The sequence below is a fragment of the Perognathus longimembris genome, chromosome 18 (assembly GCF_023159225.1).
Source record: "Perognathus longimembris pacificus isolate PPM17 chromosome 18, ASM2315922v1, whole genome shotgun sequence".
NCBI classification, from domain to species: domain Eukaryota; kingdom Metazoa; phylum Chordata; class Mammalia; order Rodentia; family Heteromyidae; genus Perognathus; species Perognathus longimembris.
The window spans coordinates 26,659,043-26,683,625 of NC_063178.1; the positions used below are offsets into that span (position 1 = coordinate 26,659,043).

The following is a 24,583-nucleotide window of genomic DNA, read 5'->3' on the forward strand; positions in this document are numbered from 1 at the left end:
TCTCAACAACATACTTTTTAGACATGGGTTTTTAAAGGGGCATTGAAACGATTAGTAATGTACTATAAGTCCTCTTCAAAAGATCCGGTATAGAAAGACATCTTTTTTAAAAGGAAATAGCTATCTGACAACATTTCAATTTTATTCTGCTAAAGTAAGAAGAATGGCTATTGTAGACAGATATTACCAGTACTACAAGTTTGTGAGCTTGTTAATATTAGAGAAGCTGAATGAAGGATATTTACAATATATATGTGAACATTCTGAATTGTTCTTGCAACTTTTCTGTACAGTTACAATTATTTCAAGGTAAGAAATTAATACTACCTATGACAAACTTCTGCTTGAACTTGTAATGTGTATTATCTTACTGAGCTCCCCCCCAACTAGGATTAGTAATTAAAAGGAATAACTTCCATACTCAATGTTATAACAATTATTCAATACTCAATGTTATAACAATTATAACAATTGACACTCCAGTAAAAACATCATTAAGCATAATTATTTTAAAGCTAGACCCAAAGACTAGTAGATTAAAAATAAATTGAATAATTACTGAGGTAAATCTAAATCACATTTAAACAAAATATGCTTATCTGTCTGAAGGCCACTACTTGTGGTTCACACGTGTAGTCTGAGCTACTCTGCTGATGCTTTGGCAGGAAAGTTTGAGACACTTATCTCGAATAAACTACAGGACCAGTATTAACACATACACACATACCCTCTCTCTTGACAAACTTCAGATAATTTCATATACTATCAGGGAAAAACAATGCAAGTTTTTACCCAGGGAGTCAGTATTCAAACAAATTCCTAAGTAGACTGGCACATCTATTAACAAGATTAGAATTAATATTTCAGGTTGAAATTTCACTGGTTAATAGTTAACCTCTTATATTTCAAATGTCTGTTTATAACTACAGATATACTTGTAAGTCACTCTGATTAAGTAGTAACTAATGAATTCCTAGATAGTTAGCTTATTCCAAGGAGTTAAGAAAAGTAAGGTGTGCTGATTATCTGAATATATCAGACTTTCCAAAGGGGGTATTGTTTTTGGTACATATACTTCTCCTACAACGATACTTTCATTTTTGGAAAATATTTGCAGTCATATAACTAGAGGTAGGCTTGCATCTTCACAATTCTATCACACAGAAACAAGCAAGCATTTAAAGCATTCACAGTTAACCCATTAATAAACATTCAAGCCAAATATTTCTAGTAAGCTCTAAAATGTACCAGCTGCCTGCTCAAGTTTCCAACACTGGCACATGACTTTAAAATGCACTCTCAAAATCTTATCAAATTCACTAAATTATTTATTTTTAAGAATCCCTAACTCATGAGCATAAATACATACACATTTAGGAGAGGTACAGTACTGAGTTTTGAACTCAGGGTCACATACTTAAGTTAGGCATGCTCCTAACACTTGAGCACAAACTGCAGTCCTAAACTTTGTTTGATCATTTTTTTATAGTGCTTGGGACAGAATCCACAGTCTCACACATGCTAGGCAAATGCTCTACAACTGAACTACATACCCAGTACCCTAATCCATACATATTTTTAAAAGAAAAAACTTTTATCACTATATCTGCCATGAATTACTTTATCACACTGGGCAAGTTAGTAAATCGCTAGATCCCCAATTTTCATCTGTAAAATGAGAATAAGAACAGCAAGAATTGAGTTAACATATGTAAAAGCCTTTACTTTTAGCTTGATAATTAAAAAGATTACCTAACAAGCTATTATGTCTTCTATTCTTCCAAGAACTTTATTAAGGATACACTTCAGAGATTAAAACGTATTTCTCACCTGTGGCTGTTGGCGCACACCTACAAATCCTAAGTACTCAGGAGATCTGGTTACGGAGGGTGGAAGCAGCCCAGGCAGACAAATCTGAGATCTTACCTCCAATTAACCAGCAAAAAGCCAGAAACGGACATGTGTGACCCGAGTGGAAAAGGCCAGGCAAGATCAAGAGGCCGGGAATTGAAGCCCCAGTGCCTATGGACGCACAGGGCACACACATCAACTACTTCGCATGCTCACTTCCGCAGAACACACACTAAAAGTGGAGCAATAAAAAGACTAAGATGGATCCCTGAACAGGCGTGCAAGGGTGCACACAGTAGTCCATATTTTTTTTAGCAAAAGTAACTCATGTAAACAAATAAAAAGATTTTAACCCTTTTCCTCAAAGAAACATTAGATAGTAAAAAATGCTTCATAGTGCAGCATTATTTTACATTTTTGTATGTTCTATAAAAATATATCAATACTGTAGATCCCATGTTAGGATTCAAATGTTTTAAATTGTTTTTTTCCAGTTTGCAAACACAGAATATTTAAGCAGAAAATATGAATGAACATTAGACAGGGATTGAATCATGCAAAGTTTCATCAATTCTCCAGCTTCGTTCAAACTTAGACTATGAAACCTACTCTGATAACAAACCCCATTTCTATGTCAGCTACCACCAGTAAGGCTTTAATGCTCAGCATGTGATGAGAGATGAAACCAAGTGTGAACAACTTTCTGGTCCCATGAGTAGAGTGCCTGTTGAAGCTGTCAGGTTCAATTGCATCATTCCACATTATTCAATGCCCCAAACTGCTCCCTAATTGTTAGGAGCTTAATGTATTCAAAACCATTGTTTAGGCTAATGCTGAAATGTTCCACAATTGAGTTTCCAAAAAATAGTAGGAGGGATTAAAGTGTAGTTAAACCATCACTGAGCACTCATGACTGGACAGCAAGACTGTATAGAATAACCAACTAATTCTATATAGGTTTCTTAATTGGCTAATATCTAATCAATGTATCCCTTATGTTCGGGGGGCAAATTAGGTTCCTAGGAGAAAGGCAGCTACTGACATAATTTTAGAACTGGAAAAGACTTTGATCCACTGCTGAACATAAATTGGCTAGTTAATATATCTGCATTAGCATGGAATTAAAGAGCTTGCACAGAAAACGTTCATACTATATTTATTTGATAAAGTGTTCTGAACCACTTCTCTTCTCACTATTAACCAGGCTGTTTTCTATAATAACTGAAATTAATAATCATTAATTCCAATGTACTTTATGATCTATAATTGAGCTTCAAAATATACCTGTGTAGCAGGAAGGACAGGCATTTCGTATATTCCTGTTTACACATGAAAAAAGCTGAGGCTCACAAAAATTAACAAGACTTTACCAAGAATACACTAGGAAGCAGCAAACATCCTGGAACCCAGGAATTCTGATGCAAAATTTCTGCTAATTGACATTGTATAACACATGCATAATACCATTCCAACAATGCCTTTCAAAACAACCTCTCTCAGCAAAAGAGGCCTATCTTGGGAAATTCACGATTGTAATCATTGGCAGTGCAGACTAAAGAGTTGGGCGGTACATATTCCACATTTTCCCCTATATGTGACCTTGCATTGTTGATTAACATTTTTAACACCCAACTGTAAGTGACTATAAATAAGTGATTATAAAAGTTACCAAAACTTGGGCTGGGAATATGGCCTAGTGGCAAGAGTGCTTGCCTCGTATACATGAAGCCTTGGGTTCAATTCCTCAGCACCACATATACAGAAAATGGCCAGAAGTGGCGCTGTGGCTCAAGTGGTAGAGTGCTAGCCTTGAGCAAAAAAGAAGCCAGGGACAGTGCTCAGGCCCTGAGTTCACAGCCTAGGACTGGCAAAAAAAAAAAAAGTTACCAAAACTGGTTATTCTCAGAAAGGTCAACTCCATAAAATTCTAAGCCATTATGAAATTATTGAAAACAGATGAATTTTAAATCCTCCCTCCCACCTCTCTCAACACACACCCCTGTCCAGGTCAATTAAATTTGCTTAAGAAACTGAAGCATTTTCTCATAAGGAATCACCGTCATTATCAGTCATCAACTGCAATTAAGAGCTATATCAAAGACAAACCCAAATTGTGCATGCAAGTTACAGTACTAGAAAACAATATATTTAAGGTTGAGGGCTGAGGATATGGCCTAGTGGCAAGAGTGCTTGCCTCATATACATGAAGCCCTGAGTTCAAGTCCCCAGCACCACATATATAGAAAATGGCCAGAAGTGGCACTGTGGCTCAGGTGGCAGAGTGCTAGCCTTGAGCAAAAAGAAGCCAGGGACAGTGCTCAGGCCCTGAGTCTAAGCCCAGGACTGGCAGAAAAAGAAAGGAAAAAAAAAAGAAGAAGGTTGAGGTAAAATGTCAGAACACTGCAAAGCTCCAGTCACTGGACTGTACTTTAATACTAAAAGATCCACATTTAGTAAATATCTTATATACACTGGAAGTATTGTCGATTCTCATTTTTAAGCACTCATTCATATAGTAAGGAAGCATGTAGATGGTACCAAAGAACAACTCTAAATGCAAGCTATAACAGGAATGTAGTCATTCTCACTGTTCACTTTTAAATTCTTTGATTTAATAAATCACCCTTCAAATGTATTTGCATCCTCCTAAAGACAAAACAGAATACAAGAAGTGGAAAACAGTGGGATTTGAAAGGGAATATGAAAATCTAACAGTTCTCCTACAGAAACCAATTTATACTTTTGCTCAAGATCTAACACTAGAAGAACATATCATTAACAATTGTATGGAGAAGAATTCTACCCTCTTGTAACATTAAGGAACTATAATTACAGTTGTGGGCTCTCTATCAGTTATTTGCAAAACAAAAATTACCAGAAGAAACAGCATTAACAATCATATGCTCAGGCATTCTATTCTTCAGTAATATTCTGATAAATCCCAATGTGAATTATTGTGAGACATATTACTCTAAAATATATAAAACAAAAAAATTAACAATATAAAACTGATCAAATAGATTTTTACAAAAATTTGTTCAAACTTGGGCTGCAATCAATTTCCTTCCCTCTTTTGTCCCCAATTTAAAAAGCCCAAATCAAGCTATCCTTAGTTTTTAATATACTTGTCCTGATTCTACTTCCCTGCAAACTTCCCAGGGAATAATTCTCAATACATGAGACAAACCAAACAAGAGGTCTGTCTACTGTACTTACAATGAAAGTGGAAAAGAGTAAAATTGAACCCCTGAATTTTCATCCTGGTGGCATCAACCCAGGCACTAAAAATGAACACTTTTGTTAACATTACAGGGAAACATTGGCAAAAAGTTATTCCAATTTTTATTTTCTATTCTCTATTCATACTTGCATTTGGTTTCCTTTCCTTTTTTTCCTCCACATTCTGGGAGCCAAGAGCTTTGCACACACTACACAAACATGGTTTTCTTAATAACTATGGTAAGATTTCCACAATTACATTTCAAATACGGATCATTTCCTTTGGCCCACTTATGTTATCACACTGATCTCATTTCATATCAACTACCTACAAAGTAGTTCTAAATAAAATGCCAGAGTGATATGACTGCTTAAACACAATGGTTTGAAGTCAAACAAGACCCATGGAAGGATTAAAACAGGTGTCACTTTAAGAAAACAAAAAGATGCAATTACTCATTTTAACAGTTCTATTCATTCTACCTAAGTATTTTTGTATCCTTCTGCTTGCACACTACCTAGAATATTTCACATTTTCACACTCAATCACTATTGTCACAAGCAGCAAAATTGAAGCAGTTCTGCAGTCAGTTCAACTGAGAGGTCAACGTGCCTCAGTTGCCTGGAGACTGATGGTTGCTACAGCAGCACCAGACAAGCCAGACTCAATAAGCTTGAGCTTCAAGGTAGAAAGCATTTACTGCTAGACAGAAACACAGATGCAGGCGTCTCAGCAGGCAGCATTTGAATCTAACTGGATCATCCTATTTATTTATAAGAGACCCGTCTTACCAAACATAGAAAGGGGATAAAATGTGAAGATTTTAATTGGACTGAATCCTGGATTACTTGCAGCTCTGATTTCTTTGTTCTTCAGCTGAATCACATGTTAGATGGAATTTTCCCTCTAGCTATAAATTTCTCTTTACAGCCCCTTCTCCCATGCACCTCTCCCTTGTGCCAATCCCTAAACCTACAAACATAATGAACAAGAAAAAATTAGATTTTTGCTTAATTCAGCCTGGAATTAACCGGAATAATTAAAATGGAATTTTATAAAGACAGAAAAGAAAATGCACTCTGGAGTCGTATATGAGAAGTGGTACAAGGATATCAGGCTTCCAAAATGCACATGGCTACATACAATTTAAAAAGAGATCATACTATTTGTGATAAAGAGGTAACAATATTGATTTATTCTTTCATTCTTTCACGCTAATCCCAAATTACTATGTGGACACTTCATTTTAATACTGGCATAAACTAAAGTAAAACCTTCCTAAAGTAATCACATTCTCCTTATTTAGGTTGAGAGGTTCATCAAATAGTTAACTTCCATCTCCAAAGACGCTATTCTATTACTAATCACTCCACAGATTTTTCTGGGCGGCACTGTCATTCATTCTAATACGCAGCTTAGTTATAACAGTGATCACTCACATGAATTAAAAATAACCTATGTGCTATGAAGTACAGCTTAAAGGAAATGTTGGAAGCCAGGCGCCAGTGACTCACACCTGTAATCTTAGCTACTCCGGAGGCTGAGATTTGAGGATCGAGTTTCAAAGCTAGTCCTGGCTGGGCAGGAAAGTTAGGGCCATGAGACTCTTATCTCCAATTAATCACCAGAAAACCGGAAGTGGCACTGTAGCTCAAGTGACAGAGCACTAGCCTTGAGCTGAAGAGCTCAGGGACAGCACCTAGAGTTCAAGCCCCATGACCAAACCTCCCCCACAAAAAAGTTGGAAAAGATGTTTGTAATATATTCTAAAGCCCCATACTTCAGAAGTTATACATATATCAACATTTTTGTTGTTTCTGTTTTGTGGTGCTAAGGTGCTTGGTATACCCCCAGCTGCAAAGTTCAAGTTTACAGCAAATTACAAACAACTGCCTAAGTTAATTGTAGTCACTACTACAAATTTCTAGGACAGTTAAAACTAACCACTAAATTTGGAGAAATGAACAGTGTTATAAAGAATTTCAAATAAATTGTAAAAATGTACTTAGGAATGAATCTTAAGTTATATTCTTTGGAGAAAGAGGACAGAAAGAGGGATGGAAGGATAATACTTTTGCCCATTTACTATCCTCTTCATAAAATTCAAGACTTTATTTTTCCTATTTGATTCCTGCTTTTTAAAAAATTCCTATAGACTCGGCCATCTTATCAAACTATAGATCTAAAGTGAAGTAACAAGGATAATGAAAGAACCTATTTAGTCACCATCCATTACAGTATTTCCGAGCATCTAGCAACTTCCACCAGGAGAGAACCGATCCAGTGCCTGAAGGAATCGCTCTTTATCTCCGCCGGTGCAGGTTCTAAACTTCAAACTTTCATGTATTTTTGTGTTTTATTTAAAAAGCACAAAAATACAAAACTAAGTGCTTGCTTTGGGACTCCAACTTTTGAAAAAATAAGTGCTCTCCTGAAATCATTATCTCAATCATCAGGATAACATGAGAAATGCAGAAACTACCAAGACTTGGATGGTACCCACATACATACTCACTGTCTTCTTCTCATAAAAAACATGTTAGTATAAGCTATTTCACAAACTCCTACAGAAGGTTCATTTTTCCTACTCCAACCAGACAATTAAAAAAAAAAAAAAAAAGATAACCCAGGCCAGGCATTGTGGCTCATGCCTGTAATCCCAGCTACTCAGGACAATCAGGGAGACTGGGCAAAACATTAGTGACAACTATGTCACTCAGTAAGCTAGGTACTTGTGCCTGAGATCCCAGCTATTCCAGAGGAGGTAGTAGAAGGTTGTAGTTCAAGGCCTGTGCTGGACAAAAACCAAAGACTCCCCATGAGAAACAACTGAAAGGCAAAAAAGAGGAGTAGCTGAGAGAGTGACACAAGTGGTTACAGAATCTGCCTGGCAGTATGAGGCCCTGAGTTCAAACTCTAGCACAGGTGGAGGGGAAATGTACATGCAACTGTCCTGTAAAATGGTAGTGAGTTACCTGAGTTGTAGCAGCAGCGGGGGTTGCAGGTGGCACGGCTGAAGGAGAGAGCGCTCCCACCTGCTGCAAATGCCCAGGCGCCTGCTGAGGTAAATGAGAGCTGGAGACAGGCGTGCTGGAGCCCGAGCCAGACACCACATTTGGAAAGGACGCTGCTACATCACTGCTGTTGTAAATGCCTGCAAGATATTGTATTTAAAAGTTTATGTCACCTTTATCACAGATATGCAGTAATTCATCAATAGCTTAGAGTACTCAGTTCTCCTTGATCCCGCCCCCGAAAGTAAATGCTGTTAATGTTCAAAAATGTAGAACAAGTAGAACAATGTAGAACAAGCACTGACTGTTCCAAGAGAACTTGAAGACAGCCTTCGTTTGGCACAATACTTGGGGTAAAAAGACAAAGAGCACATCAAGAAGTTTTGTGAAAAAATGCAAGTGTTGTAAGAATTCCTAAGAGCTATGAATAGGTTCTGAAATAACTAATTTTTAAAAAAAAAATCACTTAGTAAGCCTTTCAAACTACACATGCTCAGACCTTAGAAATTACGATTAAGATCTGAGATGGGAACAGGCCTTGTTCAAGCAAGACTACAGCCAGGCACTGGTGGCTCACGTCTGTAACCCTCACTACTCAGAAGGCTGAGATCTGAGAATCACGGTTTGAAGCCAGCCCAGGCAGGAAAGTCCATGAGACTCTTATCTCCAATAAACTACTCAAAAAAAGCCAGAAGTAGCGCTATGACTCAAGTAGCAGAGCACCAGCCTTAAGTAAAAGGAGCCCAGGGACAGCACCCAGGCCCAGAGTTCAAAGCACCAGGACCAGCAATAAAGAAGAGACTACAATGTAAAAAATAAAGCAGTACAGGAACGGATTTGAAATTCAGTAAACAAATTCACCTGCGTGAATAAAGAACAAGGCATATTCTAAACAACTATATGACACAATAAACAAGACCCGTGAGTGGCTCTTTGGGGTGTGTGAACAGAGGTGGGGAAGAGGGAGGGGGAAGACATGATGGTGGGTGGGTGCTAGGTGGGGGCACCCATTCAACTTCTGAGATCACAGGGTAGAAAAGATGACTGCAAGACTTGATAAAAACATTTCAGTGTTTCATGAGCAAAAGAGAAGAAACAAACAGAAGTTAGGACATTGGAGCTATTCATTCTAAAAATGAAAATCAGGAAATAGACAAAGTGAGCCTAAGAGGAGCCAGGCACCCAGGAAACACAGGAGTGTGTTGTAGTTGTGCATGTGTGCTTGCGCTTCACACACCAGTCCTGGGGCTTGAACTCAGGGCCTGGGCACGATTCCTGAGCTTTTTTGCTCAAGGCTAGTGCTCTACCACTCGACCCACAGTTCCACATCTGGCTGTTTTTGGTGGTAAACAGAGGTAAGAGTTTTATGGACTTTCCTGCCTGGAATGGCTTTGAAACATGATTCTCTGGGCTCAGTTTCTGGAGTAGCTGGGATTATAGACATGAGCCACTGGCACTGAACACTAATAAACTTTTCTTTTGTTTTTAAATGGGAAAAACTGGCCACTGAAGGGAAAAAAAAAAATCTCACCAAGAGAATCTTTGCAGATGTAAGATAGGAATATGCATGGTCAAGTAGTTCTTAACTAGGGGCAATTCTACCCTAAAGGGAAATTTGACAATGTCTGCAGACATTTTTAGTTGTCAAACATAGTGAGTGCTCCCCAATGGGTGGAGGCAAAGGGCACTGTTACCAACTAGGAAAACAAATTACCTGGCCCAGAGTACTGACAGCACAGAATCAGAGAAACCTTGCTACAAGCCAGGGCTGGAGAGGCGGAGGAAAGGAAATTCAACACAGCCTGACACTTAATAGAAGGAAAGCAACAAAGTACAAACCTAAGTGGTCTGCAATTAAAAAAGAAAACCAAAAAAACTTTATGACTTACACTGTTCTAAAGAACATGAACACTACTGACTCATATTTATAAAAGCAAGCCAGGCACAATAGCTCACGCCTTTAATCCCAGCTACTTGGAAGGCCAGCCTGGGCAAAAAGGTTAACAAGACCCCATCTTGACCAACAACCCAGGCACAGTGGCATATACTTGTAATCTTTGCTACACAAGCAAAGGTATGAGGATCAAGGTCTAGGAAAGCTTGGTCAAAAGATGAGACCACACTGGGCGCTCCCACCTGTAATCCCAACTATTCAGTAGCTGCGATCAGAGGATTATGGCTCAAAGCCAGCCCAGGAAGAAAAGTCCCCGAGACTCTTATCACTAACTCAAATACCAGAAGTGGCGCTGTGGCTCAAAGTGACAGAGCACTAGCCTTGAGCAGAAGAGCTCAGGAACACTGCCCAGGCCTTGAGTTCAAGCCCCATGATTGGCACCCACACCCTCACCACAAAAAAGTAACACCTTACCTGAAAAATAACTAAAGAAAAAAAAAAGGCCAGGGGTGTGGCTAACGTCGTAGAATACATGTGTAGCAAGCATGAGGCCCCAAGTTCAAAGCCTAGTACCACCCCCCTTGCCAAAACCCAAGGTCTTCGTTAAACAAAAGAAGAGAATTTGAACGTTTAAAAGGCCATAAACTACAACTGAGAGGAGTGTTGGAGGCTCATGCCTAAATCCGTTTCCTCGGGAGTCTAACATCGAAGAATCACACTTTGAAGCCAACTCAGGCAGACAAATCAGAGATTCTTATCTCTATAAATAACCAGTAAAAGTCAAGGAACAAAATTGGACATCTCAGAGAAGTTCTCGAAATAATCAAGAGAAAAGGAGACAAAACTTTCAAGAACATTACCATTTAAATGGTAGACAAAACTAAGAACAAAAGACAAATACAGAAAACACATTTTAGAAAACCTCTAAAAAGAATTTGAAAGGTAAAAGTCAAACAAACCTATCGGTCAATTATGCTAAGTCCAGAAAAATCTCACTGCATGTGACTATTCTGGCTCTTTTAAGAAGTTTGGTTAGTCAGGACAGAAAAGAGCGTGCTGAGATGCGAGGATCATGGTTTGAAGTCAGCCAAGGCAGCAAAGTCTGCAAGACTCTTTTAACTACCAAAAAGCCAGTGCTGAAGCACTACTCTTGGGGGGAGAGGGTACCTCAAGGACAGTGAGTTCAAGCCCCAAGTTGGGCACCAAAAAGTTTAATTACTCCAATAGTTTGTTCAAACAAATATTAATTGGTTTTTCTATTTTAAAAAATAACCCTCTGCCTGCCTCCAACTGGACTAAAATGAGGATAGGTGGGCAAGAAAGAGCCATTAGGAGGCTATTCCATATGCTCCTCTCGACTAGCATGGGGAAAAAAATGAATCTGCAGTGCACCTAAAAGTTAGTCTTCTAAACTTGATAATTATTTGGTAGGGAGGGTAGAGAAAAGTTTCCTGAGTTTTATGAATCATAGGCTCCCACCAGCTAGTATCATCCATTGAGAAGGTAAAAAGTACAGAAAAAAGACTGTTTTGCTTGCTTGCCTGTTAAGTGGTACTGGGGTCTGAACTAAGGGCCTCCCATTTGCTAGGTAGGTGCTCCATCACCTGACCTATGCTCCTCTCCCCCGTTCTTGTCCCATTAGTTTCTTTTCTGATACTCTTCTGGTCTTGCCAGGGGCTGGCACCGTACCTGGCTTGTTGGTTCAGATGAAATACCATTAACTTTTTGCCTGTGCTGGCCTAGATCAGTGATCTTTTCGATTTCTACCTCCAGAGTAGCCAGGATTGCTAACACGTACCACATTAAGCCTTCGGGCTTTTAACAATACATTCCTAAATTTCACCTAGTTGGTGGTGTGGCCTGTATAATACATGCACTTAAGAAGCCAGATCCCAAGTCTGAGACCAACCTGGATAATACAGTAAGGCCCTGTTTCAAATAAAGAAACTGAGCTAGGACTACCCAGAAGTCCAGTTAATGAACAGACTGATAGTGCCCGGTAAGTTTAAGATGAAAATCTTAATCACAGTATAGTAAGGGTAAATCTCAACAGAACACTGTTTAAACTCAAGTTTTAATTACTATCCAATGTAATTATATAAAATTAGATGTATATGTAGTGAGAGGACTGTCATCATTCTAAGCTATGCTGCTCAGTTTTATACTGACTAGGAGATCAAATCAGTACCATATCAAGTTTTCCTTGTTCAGCAAAAAAAAAAAAAGTAAATGAATGAGACAGTCTGGGAGAATATTTAACAAGGTAAATGATCAAGCCTGATGTTATTCCTTTACCAACACCCCAAGAGAATGAATATTGTTCTTTAGAAGGTTAACATGATGTGAAAGTAGACCTCCAAATCCTACCCCCTCATGCAAATAACCTAACCTCTTTGAACTTCATGTAACTGATCTACAAAGCGGGGAAGGCACCAATGATCTCCAGTGCTGGTAAAGGATTATTTAAAATATGCAAAGCCTAAAGTAAAACTTTATCCCATATGCATACTATGTATACCAATCCACAGTAAACATTTGACAAGGAAAACCATATTGTTAAATATGAAGGAGGAGTATCTGTTAATGCTACCTTAATGTCCCTTCCCTTTGGCAACTAATGAATAAATACAATACTTCTTTTCCTTAGTTTTCCCTTTGACAGAATGTCTCTCCATAAAATTAATGTATTCATTATTCAAGGAGGATTTTAAAACAAGTAACTGTTCCTAAATCTACACATCAACTACAATCTTAGGTTGCTTTATCTTACAAAATAATTCTTTTACTCATTATATATCATTTCTTTCAGTTATTGCATATAAAATAACATTCTTAAAATTTTGAAGTACAGGGGCTGGGGATATAGCCTAGTGGCAAGAGCGCTTGCCTCGTATACATGAAGCCCTGGGTTCGATTCCCCAGCACCACATATACAGAAAATGGCCAGAAGTGGCGCTGTGGCTCAGGTGGCAGAGTGCTAGCCTTGAGCAAAAAAAGAAGCCAGGGGCAGTGCTCAGGCCCTGAGTCCAAGGCCCAGGACTGGCAAAAAAAAAAAAAAAATTGAAGTACATGGAAAAGTAGTTTTAAAAATTACCTAGGAACACTGTAGATATTTTAGTATCTTTTCAATCTTCTTAGTGCATGGTTTGCAGTTTTGTTCTATATGTCCTACACTAAGTAAAGAAGTCTTAATTCTTTATACATTTCACAGTATTCCTTACTTCTGTAAGGTTATGTCCTAAGATCCGAATAGATTAGCCTAAACTGGGGAGAGAGCAAACCCCCTAGATAATTTCTTCCTTTCTTGTCTTTTCTTTGATTTTTGTTTTTCCCTTTGGTTTTGGTACTAAGGATTAAACTCAGGACCTCACACTCTTGTATGGCTTTCTTGTTGATAGGTGGCACTCTACCACTTCAAGACAGAATTTGGCTGGTTAACTACAAGAATCTTGTAGACTTTTCTGCCCAGGCTGGCTTTAAACCGTAATACTCCAGGTCTCAGTCTCCTCAGTGGCTAGGATTACAGGTGAGACACCTGTATCCAATTTGATAGTGTTGTTTCCCCAGTATACTTGCAGTATCATCACATAGTACCAGACTGAATCTATCCATCCATGTTTAGGCCCCGATTGCCTCCTTTGCAACACTACTCTTGCACTTTGGGACCATTAACTAAGTCAAGTAAGGGTTACCTGAACACAATTACTGCAATACCATGACAGTTCATCCGATGAAGAACTTAAGAACAAATTGTTAAAATTGAGAAAGTAATAACACATGGTGGGGACTGCTGAGCTCTTCCTGCTTGAGGAAGAATGTGCTAAGACTCATTTGCGGATGGCTTGCCCACCTGCATCTTCACAGTTTTTAAAGCTAATGATGTGGGGCTGGGGATTTGGCCTAGTGGCAAGAGTGCTTGCCTCCTATACATGAGGCCCTGGGTTCAATTCCCCAGCACCACGTATACAGAAAACAGCCAGAAGTGGTGCGGCTCAAGTGGCAGAGTGCTAGCCTTGAGCAAAAAGAAGCCAGGGACAGTGCTCAGGCCCTGAGTCCAAGCCCCAGGACTGGCCAAAAAAAAAAGCTAATGATGTGAAGAAATATACAGAATGAAACCAAGCAGTTTAGGCTGCGTGTCAATGATATACGATGGAAAAACGGCTTCCACTGAAAGTACTTACCTTTCCCCTGACAGCCCTATCTCCTGTCCTTGCTGAATCAACTCCCCTCCCCTTAGCCCTGAAGAAATGCACCTGGGAGTCTTGGAAGAGAGCCTGAGACCTTGCAAGGCCAGTCTGCACTGACACCCCTGGCAGACACAGATGCTGTTCAAACCTTGAGACTCCTCAGAAAAAACACTGCTCGCCCACGCCACCTCCATCTGCCCTGCGTGACTTCACTTTTTCTGCCTAAGATTTAAAGGGGCCCTCATTGTAAGGGAGGTGCACCATTCCCCCTTCACCAAGGCTAAAGGGGAATTTCACTGCCCTTCCCAAGTAAAACCTGGTCTGCTGCATTTAGCCCTTCCTACTCCTTTTTCTCACAATATAAAAAATGACTTTTCAAATGTGGTTGCATGTTACAAATTATAAATGTTACATATTCTGCCTGATGGAAGATCTATGGCTAATAGAGTGGGGGGGGGGGGGGAGGTTAAAAATAGGAATAAACATATTGCACCACAGAAATTGAATATCTGGAAAATGCTGGTCAATATTGAGAATGGAAATTTGATTTTTTAAAAGTCTTAGTGAGCTTGGGGCTGGGGATATGGCCTAGTGGCAAGAGTGCCTGCCTCATATACATGAGGCCCTGGGTTCAATTCCCCAGCACCACATATACAGAAAATGGCCAGAAGTGGCGCTGTGGCTCAAGTGGCAGAGTCCTAGCCTTGAGCAAAAAGAAGCCAGGGACAGTGCTCAGGCCCAGAGTCCAAGCCCTAGGACTGGCCAAAAGAAAAGTCTTAGTGAGCTTAGAGATTTGGTTAACTTTCAAACCTGCATCTAGATTCCGAATTCAAGAGAGACTTTGCAAATAATATACACTAAAAAAATGTGAATGACAGGAAAATAGAACAAGGTCTATGTGGGGAGAGGGGGTACCAACAGAAGGAAGCAAGGCTAGAGAGTAAATAAGGACGAACATGGCTAAAGTAGTTTTGCTTCCACATATGTAACTTGTTAAAATTGTTACACGGGGTATAAAGGAGAGTGATACAGAAGATTGAGTGGGATTCTTTGTATACATGTATAGAAATGTCACAATAGAACTCTCCTTGTAAAACTTAGAGTAATTTTAAAAAGAAAAAGATTTTGCAGCCAATCTCTCCATATTCTGGATCTATGCTCCCCGAGAGGGAAAGAAAAATTGCAGGCAACCCCAAACAGACCTGTGTAATACTGAGTTCTTCCTGCAGACCCCTGCGGTGTTAATGAAGTTTGAGGAGGAGGTGACACCGATGCAGCATATACTGATCAGTTTTTCTAGAGACCAATCTAGGAAGCTGCCTGCTTAAAGTTACCCTAACCAGGCTGTCTTTTCTTTTCTTTTTTTTTTTTTTTTTTTTTTTTTTTTTTTTTTTTTTTTTTGCCAGTCCTGGGGCTTGGACTCAGGGCCTGAGCACTGTTCCTGGCTTCTTTTTGCTCAAGGCTCGCACTCTGTCATTTGAGCCACAGCGCCACTTCTGGCCATTTTCTATATATGTGGTGCTGGGGAATTGAACCCAGGGCTTCATGTATGGGAGGCAAGCCCTCCTGCCACTAGGCCATATTCCCAGCCCAACCAGGCTGTCTTGAAGGACAGAATGTCTGCTGGCTTTGCACATTCAGTTTCGACTGACAAATGTAATGAGATCTTTTTTCCTGTTTTTCTTTTAAACTCCTTCAATCTCTTGAGTCATGTGGATGTGTAAATACCTTCAAGTAGGATTCAGATCACTAATTTGTACAGAAAAAAAAGTGAATGTGTTAACCCTCTATATTGTGATTCAGTTGCTCTATGTGCTGTATTGTAAAATAAACTAAGTACATTATGTATATAAGTAGACTACACAGGTGGCACATGTATTCTCTGGCTGAAAGACAAAAGTCACAAACAGCAGAATTTACCAAGTGTCATTTATCATCAAGTTCACAAAAGCAGCTAGACAAGTAAACGTGTCTTAGGTTTACCTGCCCTAAGTTAGCTCATAGGTGCACAAGTATGTAAAATATGATAGTGAATATTTTGTTGGAAATAATGTTCTTGCTGAACTATCTTGACCAAGCTAATCCAAAAATCCACGGGGATAGAAATATTGATAAGTAATGGGATATTTTTTACAGTCTCACAGCTTACTCTAACAAAGTAATTCTATATGACATGGAAAAAAGAAAATGTGTACACTGGGGTGGAGAGGCCCAACATGATGGAAAACTGTGTACATTGGGAGAAAAATGAGTGTTCACCATCTGGGGATATGCAATGAAAATGAAAAGATCATTTCTAAGATATTCTGACCTAAAAAAAAACACACCATAGTTTGGATCCAGCAATAATAGAGTGAACAAAATTCAAATCAGTAGCCTGTGATCTTCAAAAATACTAAGGCAACTATCAAAAAAACCAAATGATAGTAACAGAGCAACGCTAACTTCCTGTTACTGACAGCTGCACTGTGATTCTGTAAGAGAATGTCCTTTGTAGGAAATAAGTATTCAGGGCAGATGGGGCACTGTATCTGCAACATAAGAGTCAAGTGGCTTATAAAAATGTAAGTCACTAAAAGTCCTTAATAGTTGAATCAAACAACTAATTACACTGAACTGAAGAGATTATCTTTTTGAATAGAAAGAAATTACCCAGCCCTAGGACAGAGATAAGTGGAAAATATAAAAGACATACAAGCTGGGCATGGTGGCCCACACCTGTAATCCTAGGAACTTTGAAGGCTGAGCTCTGTGAGGATTGTGGTTCAAAGCCAGCAGGGGGAGAGAAAGTCCTTGAAACTGTTATCTCCAATTAACCACCAAAAGCCAAATGTGGAGCTGTGATTCGAGTGGTAAAGTGCCAACCCTGAGTGAAAAAGCTGATTTCAAGTTACGATACCAGGAGGAAAAAAAAAGTCATAAAGGACATAAAGAGGAAAACATGCCTAATAAAAACTTTATGACAGGGCTGGAAATATGGCTTAGTGGCAGAGTCATTGCCTAACATGCACAAAGCCCTGGGTTCCATTCCTCAGTACCATACAAACAGAAAAGGGCTGGAAGTGGCACTGTGGCTCAAGTGGTAGGGTGCTACCCTTAAGCAAAACTCAAGGACAGTGCCCAGGCCCCAAGTTCAAGCCCCAGGACTGGCCAAAAAAAAAAAGTCACCAGACTCCAAAATAACCAGGTTTGGCGAGCTGGACTGGAAACATGGTAGAATGCCAATGAGCAAGTGTGGTGAATAAAGTGCTAGGCCCCAATTTTGTACTAGCAAAAAAATACAAAAAAATTAAAAGTACAAACTAATTTACATCAGATAAGGTTACTGTGTTTTTTGTTGTTGTTTTGGCCAGTCCTGGGCCTTGGACACAGGGCCTGAGCACTGTCCCTGGCTTCTTTTTGCTCAACTAACACTCTGCCACTTGAGCCACATCACCACTTCTGGCCATTTTCTATATATGTGGTGCTGGGGAATCAAACCCAGGGCTTCATGTATACAAGGCAAGCACTCTTGCCACTAGGCCATATTCCCAGCTCTACTATGAGTCCTTAATTGTGCGTTTTTACTACAAGCGCAATTCTTTTTCCTCTAGAAACAGAAGTGTAAAAATAGGGGTAGGGAAGCTAATGAAGAAGAGTAACTTCAACTAGAATTGAGACATAACCAAGGTTAATACCAATCATAAGCCCAAATGTGATATATTAAAAAAAAACTACTTCATAGTTATTCTTTTCCTGTTTCGTTAGTGTAAAACTAAAAAGTAAAGGAGCCAATAAATCACAGGCTAGAAACTCCAAAATAAGCCTTTTCTATCATAAGTTCATTTTCTCAGATATTTGGTATAGTAACTAAAAGCTAAAATACTTTTCCAGGAAAACATCACAGATATATTTCCAAGTTGCTACATAAATTTCCTAAATATACTTGATTATCAAACCCAGGAAATACCACATGAAATGAGCATTAGATTTACATTATTAGTATTTCAAATTCTTTGCTACAATAAGTATCTGTGTAGGTGTACATTTCCTCATGACAAAAGTCTCCATTTTGTCTGTTGTCATGTTAATTCCTCCTCTCTCCCCACTTCTTCCAAGAGGCACTTTAATATTGTCTAATGTTTTAGAATTCTCTTTTCTTTCATATTTTAAAACTTTCCAAGTTTCCAGTGTGGCTAGGTAAGTTCTGCCTTCAGTCTTATCTCTGTGGAGTTCTATAGGCCATTTTAATATAACTGGTCTGTGAGGAAATCTTTGTCTATTAGCACATTATTCTTTTCAATTGTTTCATCTTCTCCATTTTTATTTCTTCCCCTTCCTGAGGCTTGTGCTATCTGGAGTCTACATCTAGGCTCCATGGTACGTAGTTCTTATGTCACACATATATGCACACAATCCTGTTCTTTCCTTTTTTCTTAGATTTCATTCATCTAATTTGTCCAGTAATTGCTTTGTTTCTTAACTGCATCTGTTATACTATTTATCCCAATGATTGTGTTCTTTATTTCAACTACTGTACTTTTTCATACTTAAATTTTCTCCTTTCTTTTTAAAACTTTCTTTCAAATTACTATTGTCTCCCCTCATATCTATGTTTATCCACTGACTTGTTTTCTTTCTGTAGCTCAGGACTGAGCTAAATGGGTATTAGATTTTGTATTACTGCCAACCTAGACAAAATTCCAAGGCCAGAAGTAACTTTCAAAAGCCTTTTTCAATGAAAATACTAACTGTTCCTAATACTACAAGCATGATAGGAAAAGACTGTCATTCTGTAAATATGCTATTCTGTCAGAAATGGGCATTTACATATACCCAGATATCCTGAAATAAAATAAATAACAATTCATCCATGGAAATGGACTACCATTAAATTATAATCTGTAACTCCAGTTTTGGGCAATGTGATTGGAACATAGTTTCCATCAATGTAGACCTTGAAGTTAATGTGAAAGAAAGCTGCAAATCAATTAACTATTATACAGAGAGAAAAGAAAAGATAGTAATATTCTTATTAAAGATGGGGGAGGGAAGGGGGAGAGGAGAGGGGAAGAGGGGAGAGGGGGAGGGGGACAAACATACCAACTCCAGTATATAAATATTTCAGACAAAAAGCATACAAGACGGGGGAGGAGGGAGGGGGGAGTATGAGGGAAGAGGTAACAAACAGTACAAGTAATGTATCCAATGCCTAACGTATGAAACTGTAACCTCTCTGTACATCAGTTTGATAATAAAAATTTGAAAAAAAAAAAAGAAAAAGTTGATTGGGCCTAACAATTAACATATCTCTTTACATAAAGTTCAAATAAAATATTTCTTTCTCCTGTATATAAGAATATTAAAGACTTTTTGACATAATAAAAAAACATACAAGAGCAGAATTTCTAGAAGACACAGAAAATTATAAAAGAAAATAAGTATAGCACAAAAGGATAATCTTCACATATATAAACACAATTTATTATTCTGATTTAATCACTAAAACACATTTCTCAGGTATACTAAAATAAAAATAACTTCTAAATCCATTCAAATTACCACACATACCTAACAGAAATAATTATGTTCTTCCTGGGCAAAAAAAAAATCTATTTTTAACTTTCTATTAAAATTACAGATACATTTTTTAGCTTTTGTTTCCCTCTGCCATCCAATTAAGCAGAGAGAATTCCTCTACTTGTCTCACTTGATCTTCCCATGCTTAGTCCATCACATATCCTTCCCTTGAACATCAGTCCTTTCATTTTTTCCAGAGTCTTCCTTTCCAAGACATCCCTACTTTAAAATAAACCTGATACCACAGGGAGTGATGGCAAACACCTGTACTCCCAGCAATCAGAAGGATGAGGACAGGAGTTAAAGTCCAGCCTGGGAACACAGAAAGACACTACCAATCACCCACAGCCTCATCGAGCCTCTTTCTTTATCATCTCTACCAGCATTTTTTTTGTCATGACCAGTCTCAGAGTTTCTGTTATTACCTCTACATAAACTAGCTACAATCCTTTCGTGCCCAAGCTCTACTGATTTATGTGCTAAATATCTTAGTAGTAAATGAATACTCTTCTTTCCCAGCTGCCATTCAATTCATTGACAATTAATGCCAGTTCTTGAATAATCAGACTGACTTCCATGGCCCTCATTAACACACCCAATATATTTGGTAGAGTATAACAAAAATCTACCTGGATTTTCTTTCCCACCATGAGCTCTCCTCCAGTTTTTTTCAGTATGTTGACTACAAAGTGAACTCTCCTGAATAGATTTTATTACCTATTCTTTTTCCCCCCAAAATCAAACACCAAACTGCTTTTGACTTTATGGCATAACAGCTAAATGCTTTTTGTGTTTTATGTTTATTCTTTGTTTCATATCAAGTATTAGTATCACTGTCACTATTCACAGCCTATGTATCCTCACTACATTGTGACTGCTTATACTAATAAACACATTTCCTTTTACACTGTGTGTTCCCTAAATGCAAAACCCATTTGTGGTATATATTTCCCCAAAGCAACTAGGGAGGATCTTAGATACAAAAAGAACTTAATATATACTTCTCATAGGGCCAAAGGGCCAAATGGTGATTCTGTTTTCTAGTTCAAAACACACATATTCACTCCTAACTGATCCACAAGTATTTGAGAGATAAACTAAAGTCTTAGAGAATTATTACACATCATACAACAAAGGTCTCATATTCTTCCTTCTCTCGACACTTACATAGAATACTGAATTAATAATCAAAGACCCAGGCACCTAGAACTTTATAAAGTTTTCAAATCTAAAGCCCATCTATGTCTTAAAGCAATATGACAAATCATAACAAATATAACAATCAATAAGAACATTAATAATATGGTTCATTGCATAAATAGGTTCATTCCATTAAAACTTTTCAGGTTCTCTCCTATATTAGACACACACTAAAAATCATTTTTCTGGGGCTGGGGATATGGCCTAGTGGCAAGAGTGCCTGCCTCGGATACACGAGGCCCTGGGTTCGATTCCCCAGCACCACATATACAGAAAAAATGGCCAGAAGCAGTGCTGTGGCTCAAGTGGCAGAGTGCTAGCCTTGAGCAAAAAAGAAGCCAGGGACAGTGCTCAGGCCCTGAGTCCAAGGCCCAGGACTGGCCAAAAAAAAAAAAAAAAAAAAAACTTAAAAAAAAATCATTTTTCTTTATAGCAGTTAACAAACATTAAAAATAATAATTTTACTCCCGGTGGTGACACACCAACCAAATGTTAATATCTATCTTATAGGAACCAACAGAATTCTGTTTTCCTCAAAGTCATCTTAGGTTCTTGCCATTTTTCTGATCCAATAGAACAAATTCAAAGGCCTTGGTTTATTTTCCTCCAGTTAACTGCAAGGCATTCTAAATCTTTACCACTATGTTTTATAACCTCCCATCATGCTATGGTCTAGACCTGTATTTTCCTCTTACCAAGTGATTCAACTTAGAAACAACGATATCCTGGGATAACACCTATCCCCAAATGAGTGTGTAGTTTAGTGAAAAACAATAATCTCAAATAAATTAACAAAAAGCAAAATAATAATAGAACAAGTGAGTTGAAAACCAGAATGTCACCATTCTGGTATATAAAAGTAAATTGTAATCTTCCTATACCTATATTACTTGGCCCATCACTATCTCAAGAACTTTAAATGTATCTACTAAGTAAAATGAAGAAGTTAGATTTATAGTTTATTAAGATCTTAAGATCTGAATTGTCTTGGTGAAAACTGCCTGGTTCCAAGGCACCATCCCAAAGCCAAACATGAAATTCAAGGCACCATTCTTCATGAGCATTTATAAAAAGTTCTCCTTACACATGTGCTTGGTTTTAAAGACTACTTTGGCTAAGTACAAAAACCTGAGGCACCATAGTAGCAGATACAACTAAATATAAATCACACATCTTGCAGAGAATTGTGCAACATTATCATGTAGCTTTTACTAGTACAGTATAAAATTATGAGAAGAAGTCCGACTTTAGGCAAGAACCAGGTTACAAAAACTACATATGCCAGGCTAAGGCCTATCACCCCCAAGTTCCAGAAACCTCTTAATACATGATGACATAGGTTTGAATTTTAGGTAGGCCATCAATTCTGGAAGCATCTAAAGAAGGGGCTGGATATCAGAATAAAGTCTAAGAGGCTCTTAAAAGAGTTCAGAGAAATAGGCATGTAAGACAGCTAAGTAGAAGAAGCAGAAATTTATGGGGGATTAAAAAAATGTAAGTAATGGGAAATATCATCCTTTAGTTAAAAAAAAAAAGGAAGAAAGTAAGAATAAACTTGGTTTATTTCCTAGTCCAAATTTGGTTTAGGTAGTGGTACACCATAAAAAGAGATCTGTGGAAAGGATTGTGAAACTTATGAAAAGGCTTTGGGAAGTTTGAATCTGGAACTCGAGAGCAAAGTCTAATAAATAGGAAGATCGGTTTGGAGAGGTTAATAAATGTAAAGATACTTATAGCTGTAAGCATGTGTAAGGGTTTTCAACTGAATGTACATAGGATATAAACCAACAGGGGGAAAAATTCTAAGAGAAAAACAAGGAGTAAGAAAACAAATCATTAAGGATACTGATAAAGTTGGCATAGTGACACATACCTATAATGTACTTGGGCAGAGGAAGCAAGAGATCACAAGTTGCAGGCTAGCCTCAGCTATAAAAACAGACTCTATATCTCACAAATGAATGAATGAATGAATGAATGATTCAAATTAATGACCTAGCTTTCCCTTAAGGAACTAGAGGAAAAAGAAAACTAAAACAACATAAGCAGAAAATGATAAAATTGTAAGTTGGTTCTTTTAAGATAAACAAAATGGACAAACCTTCACCTAAGTGACCAAGAAAAAAATGAAAGAATGCCCAAATTGCTAAAATGAAGAATAAAAAAGAGGGGGAGGGTATTATCAATATTCTTACCAAGATAGAAAGGGATTATCAGACAATACTATGAGTAACTATATGCCAGATAATTGGGTGATACAGAAGAACTTGGGAAACTCTGATAAACAATAGCAACAACAACAACAAACTATCAAAAATGATGCAAGCCAGTAACTGGTGGGCCACTCATGCAATCCTAGCCTCAGAAGGCTGAGGTCAGAGGATCACAGTTGGAAATCAGCCTGGGCAAAAAAAAAAAAAAAAAAGCTCAGGAGACTCTTATCTCCAACTACCACCAAAAAGCCAGAAGTGACAGAGTACTAGCCTTGAGCAAAAATACTCAGGGACATTGCCCAATTCTGAGTCCAAGCCCTAGTACAGGGGAAAAAGGGAAACCTGACACAAAAAGGAATAGGAACTCTGAATGGCTCTAAAACAAAGAGGTCAAGGAGTTATCCAATTTCCTCAGCCCACTAGAGGACACTGTTGAAAAACTCACAGCTAACATTATATTAAACACTGAAAAATTGTTTCTTCTTTAAGTTAAGTAATAGCACAAGGGTGTGTGCTCTCAGCAATTCTACTTAGCATTATAGTATTTCAACACTGCAAGAGGAAAGAGATTGGCTGGAGACTGTAAAGCACTAAAAATTTTAAACATTACTGTACTTAAAAATTAAGATCAGGGCTGGGGATATAGCCTAGTGGCAAGAGTGCCTGCCTCGGATACACGAGGCCCTAGGTTCGATTCCCCAGCACCACATATACAGAAAAACGGCCAGAAGCGGCGCTGTGGCTCAAGTGGCAGAGTGATAGCCTTGAGCGGGAAGAAGCCAGGGACAGTGCTCAGGCCCTGAGTCCAAGGCCCAGGACTGGCCAAGAAAAAAAAAAAAAATTAAGATCAATGGGCACTAAGTTGCAGCAACAAGTTCTACTGTTCTATTGCACAACAAGGATTTGAGATAATGATAGTATAAATATTAAAAAACTAGAAAGGATTTTAAAGTTTTCACCATAAAGAAATGATGTATGTTTGAGAGGCCAGGTATATTTAACAGCTTGAATATTAGACATCTATGTGTACATGCACCAAAACATCATATTACTCTATTAATAATTAAATTTGCATGTATCAGCTAAAAGACCATTATCAGTATTCACCACATTTAGAAAAAGGAAAAAAAGGAACAAGTAATATTTGCAAAAAAAAAAAAAACTCCCCACAGTAAAATCATTCACTAACAATATAATTCACTTCATTTCTCTTTGCATTATGTAATTTTTTCTCTATATTATGTGTCTGAGAAAACACAAGCAACTGACTACACTATTGGAAAATTCAAACACAATCTTCTAAGAACTAAAAATTTAAGGAAAGTTGTTTATGATACTCATCTATTTACCTGTGGAGTACTATAAGTATGAATAAACAATAAGCATAACTTTATCTATGCAAACTAAAAAGGATGTTAAGTTTCTTCAGTTTTTAGAATTCTCTA

General features: G+C 38.1%; 1 protein-coding gene across 16 annotated transcripts in view; it reads right to left on the reverse strand.

Annotated features, from left to right (window-relative positions):
- Positions 1-24,583, reverse strand: part of Mllt10 (MLLT10 histone lysine methyltransferase DOT1L cofactor) — a 134,759-nt gene that overhangs the window by 19,815 nt on the left and 90,361 nt on the right. For all 16 annotated transcript variants that reach the window (XM_048367863.1, XM_048367861.1, XM_048367862.1 and 13 more), the window contains one exon: positions 8,047-8,225. In XM_048367863.1, coding sequence (XP_048223820.1) covers positions 8,047-8,225 — 179 coding nt within the window. The remainder of the gene's footprint in view (positions 1-8,046; positions 8,226-24,583) is intronic.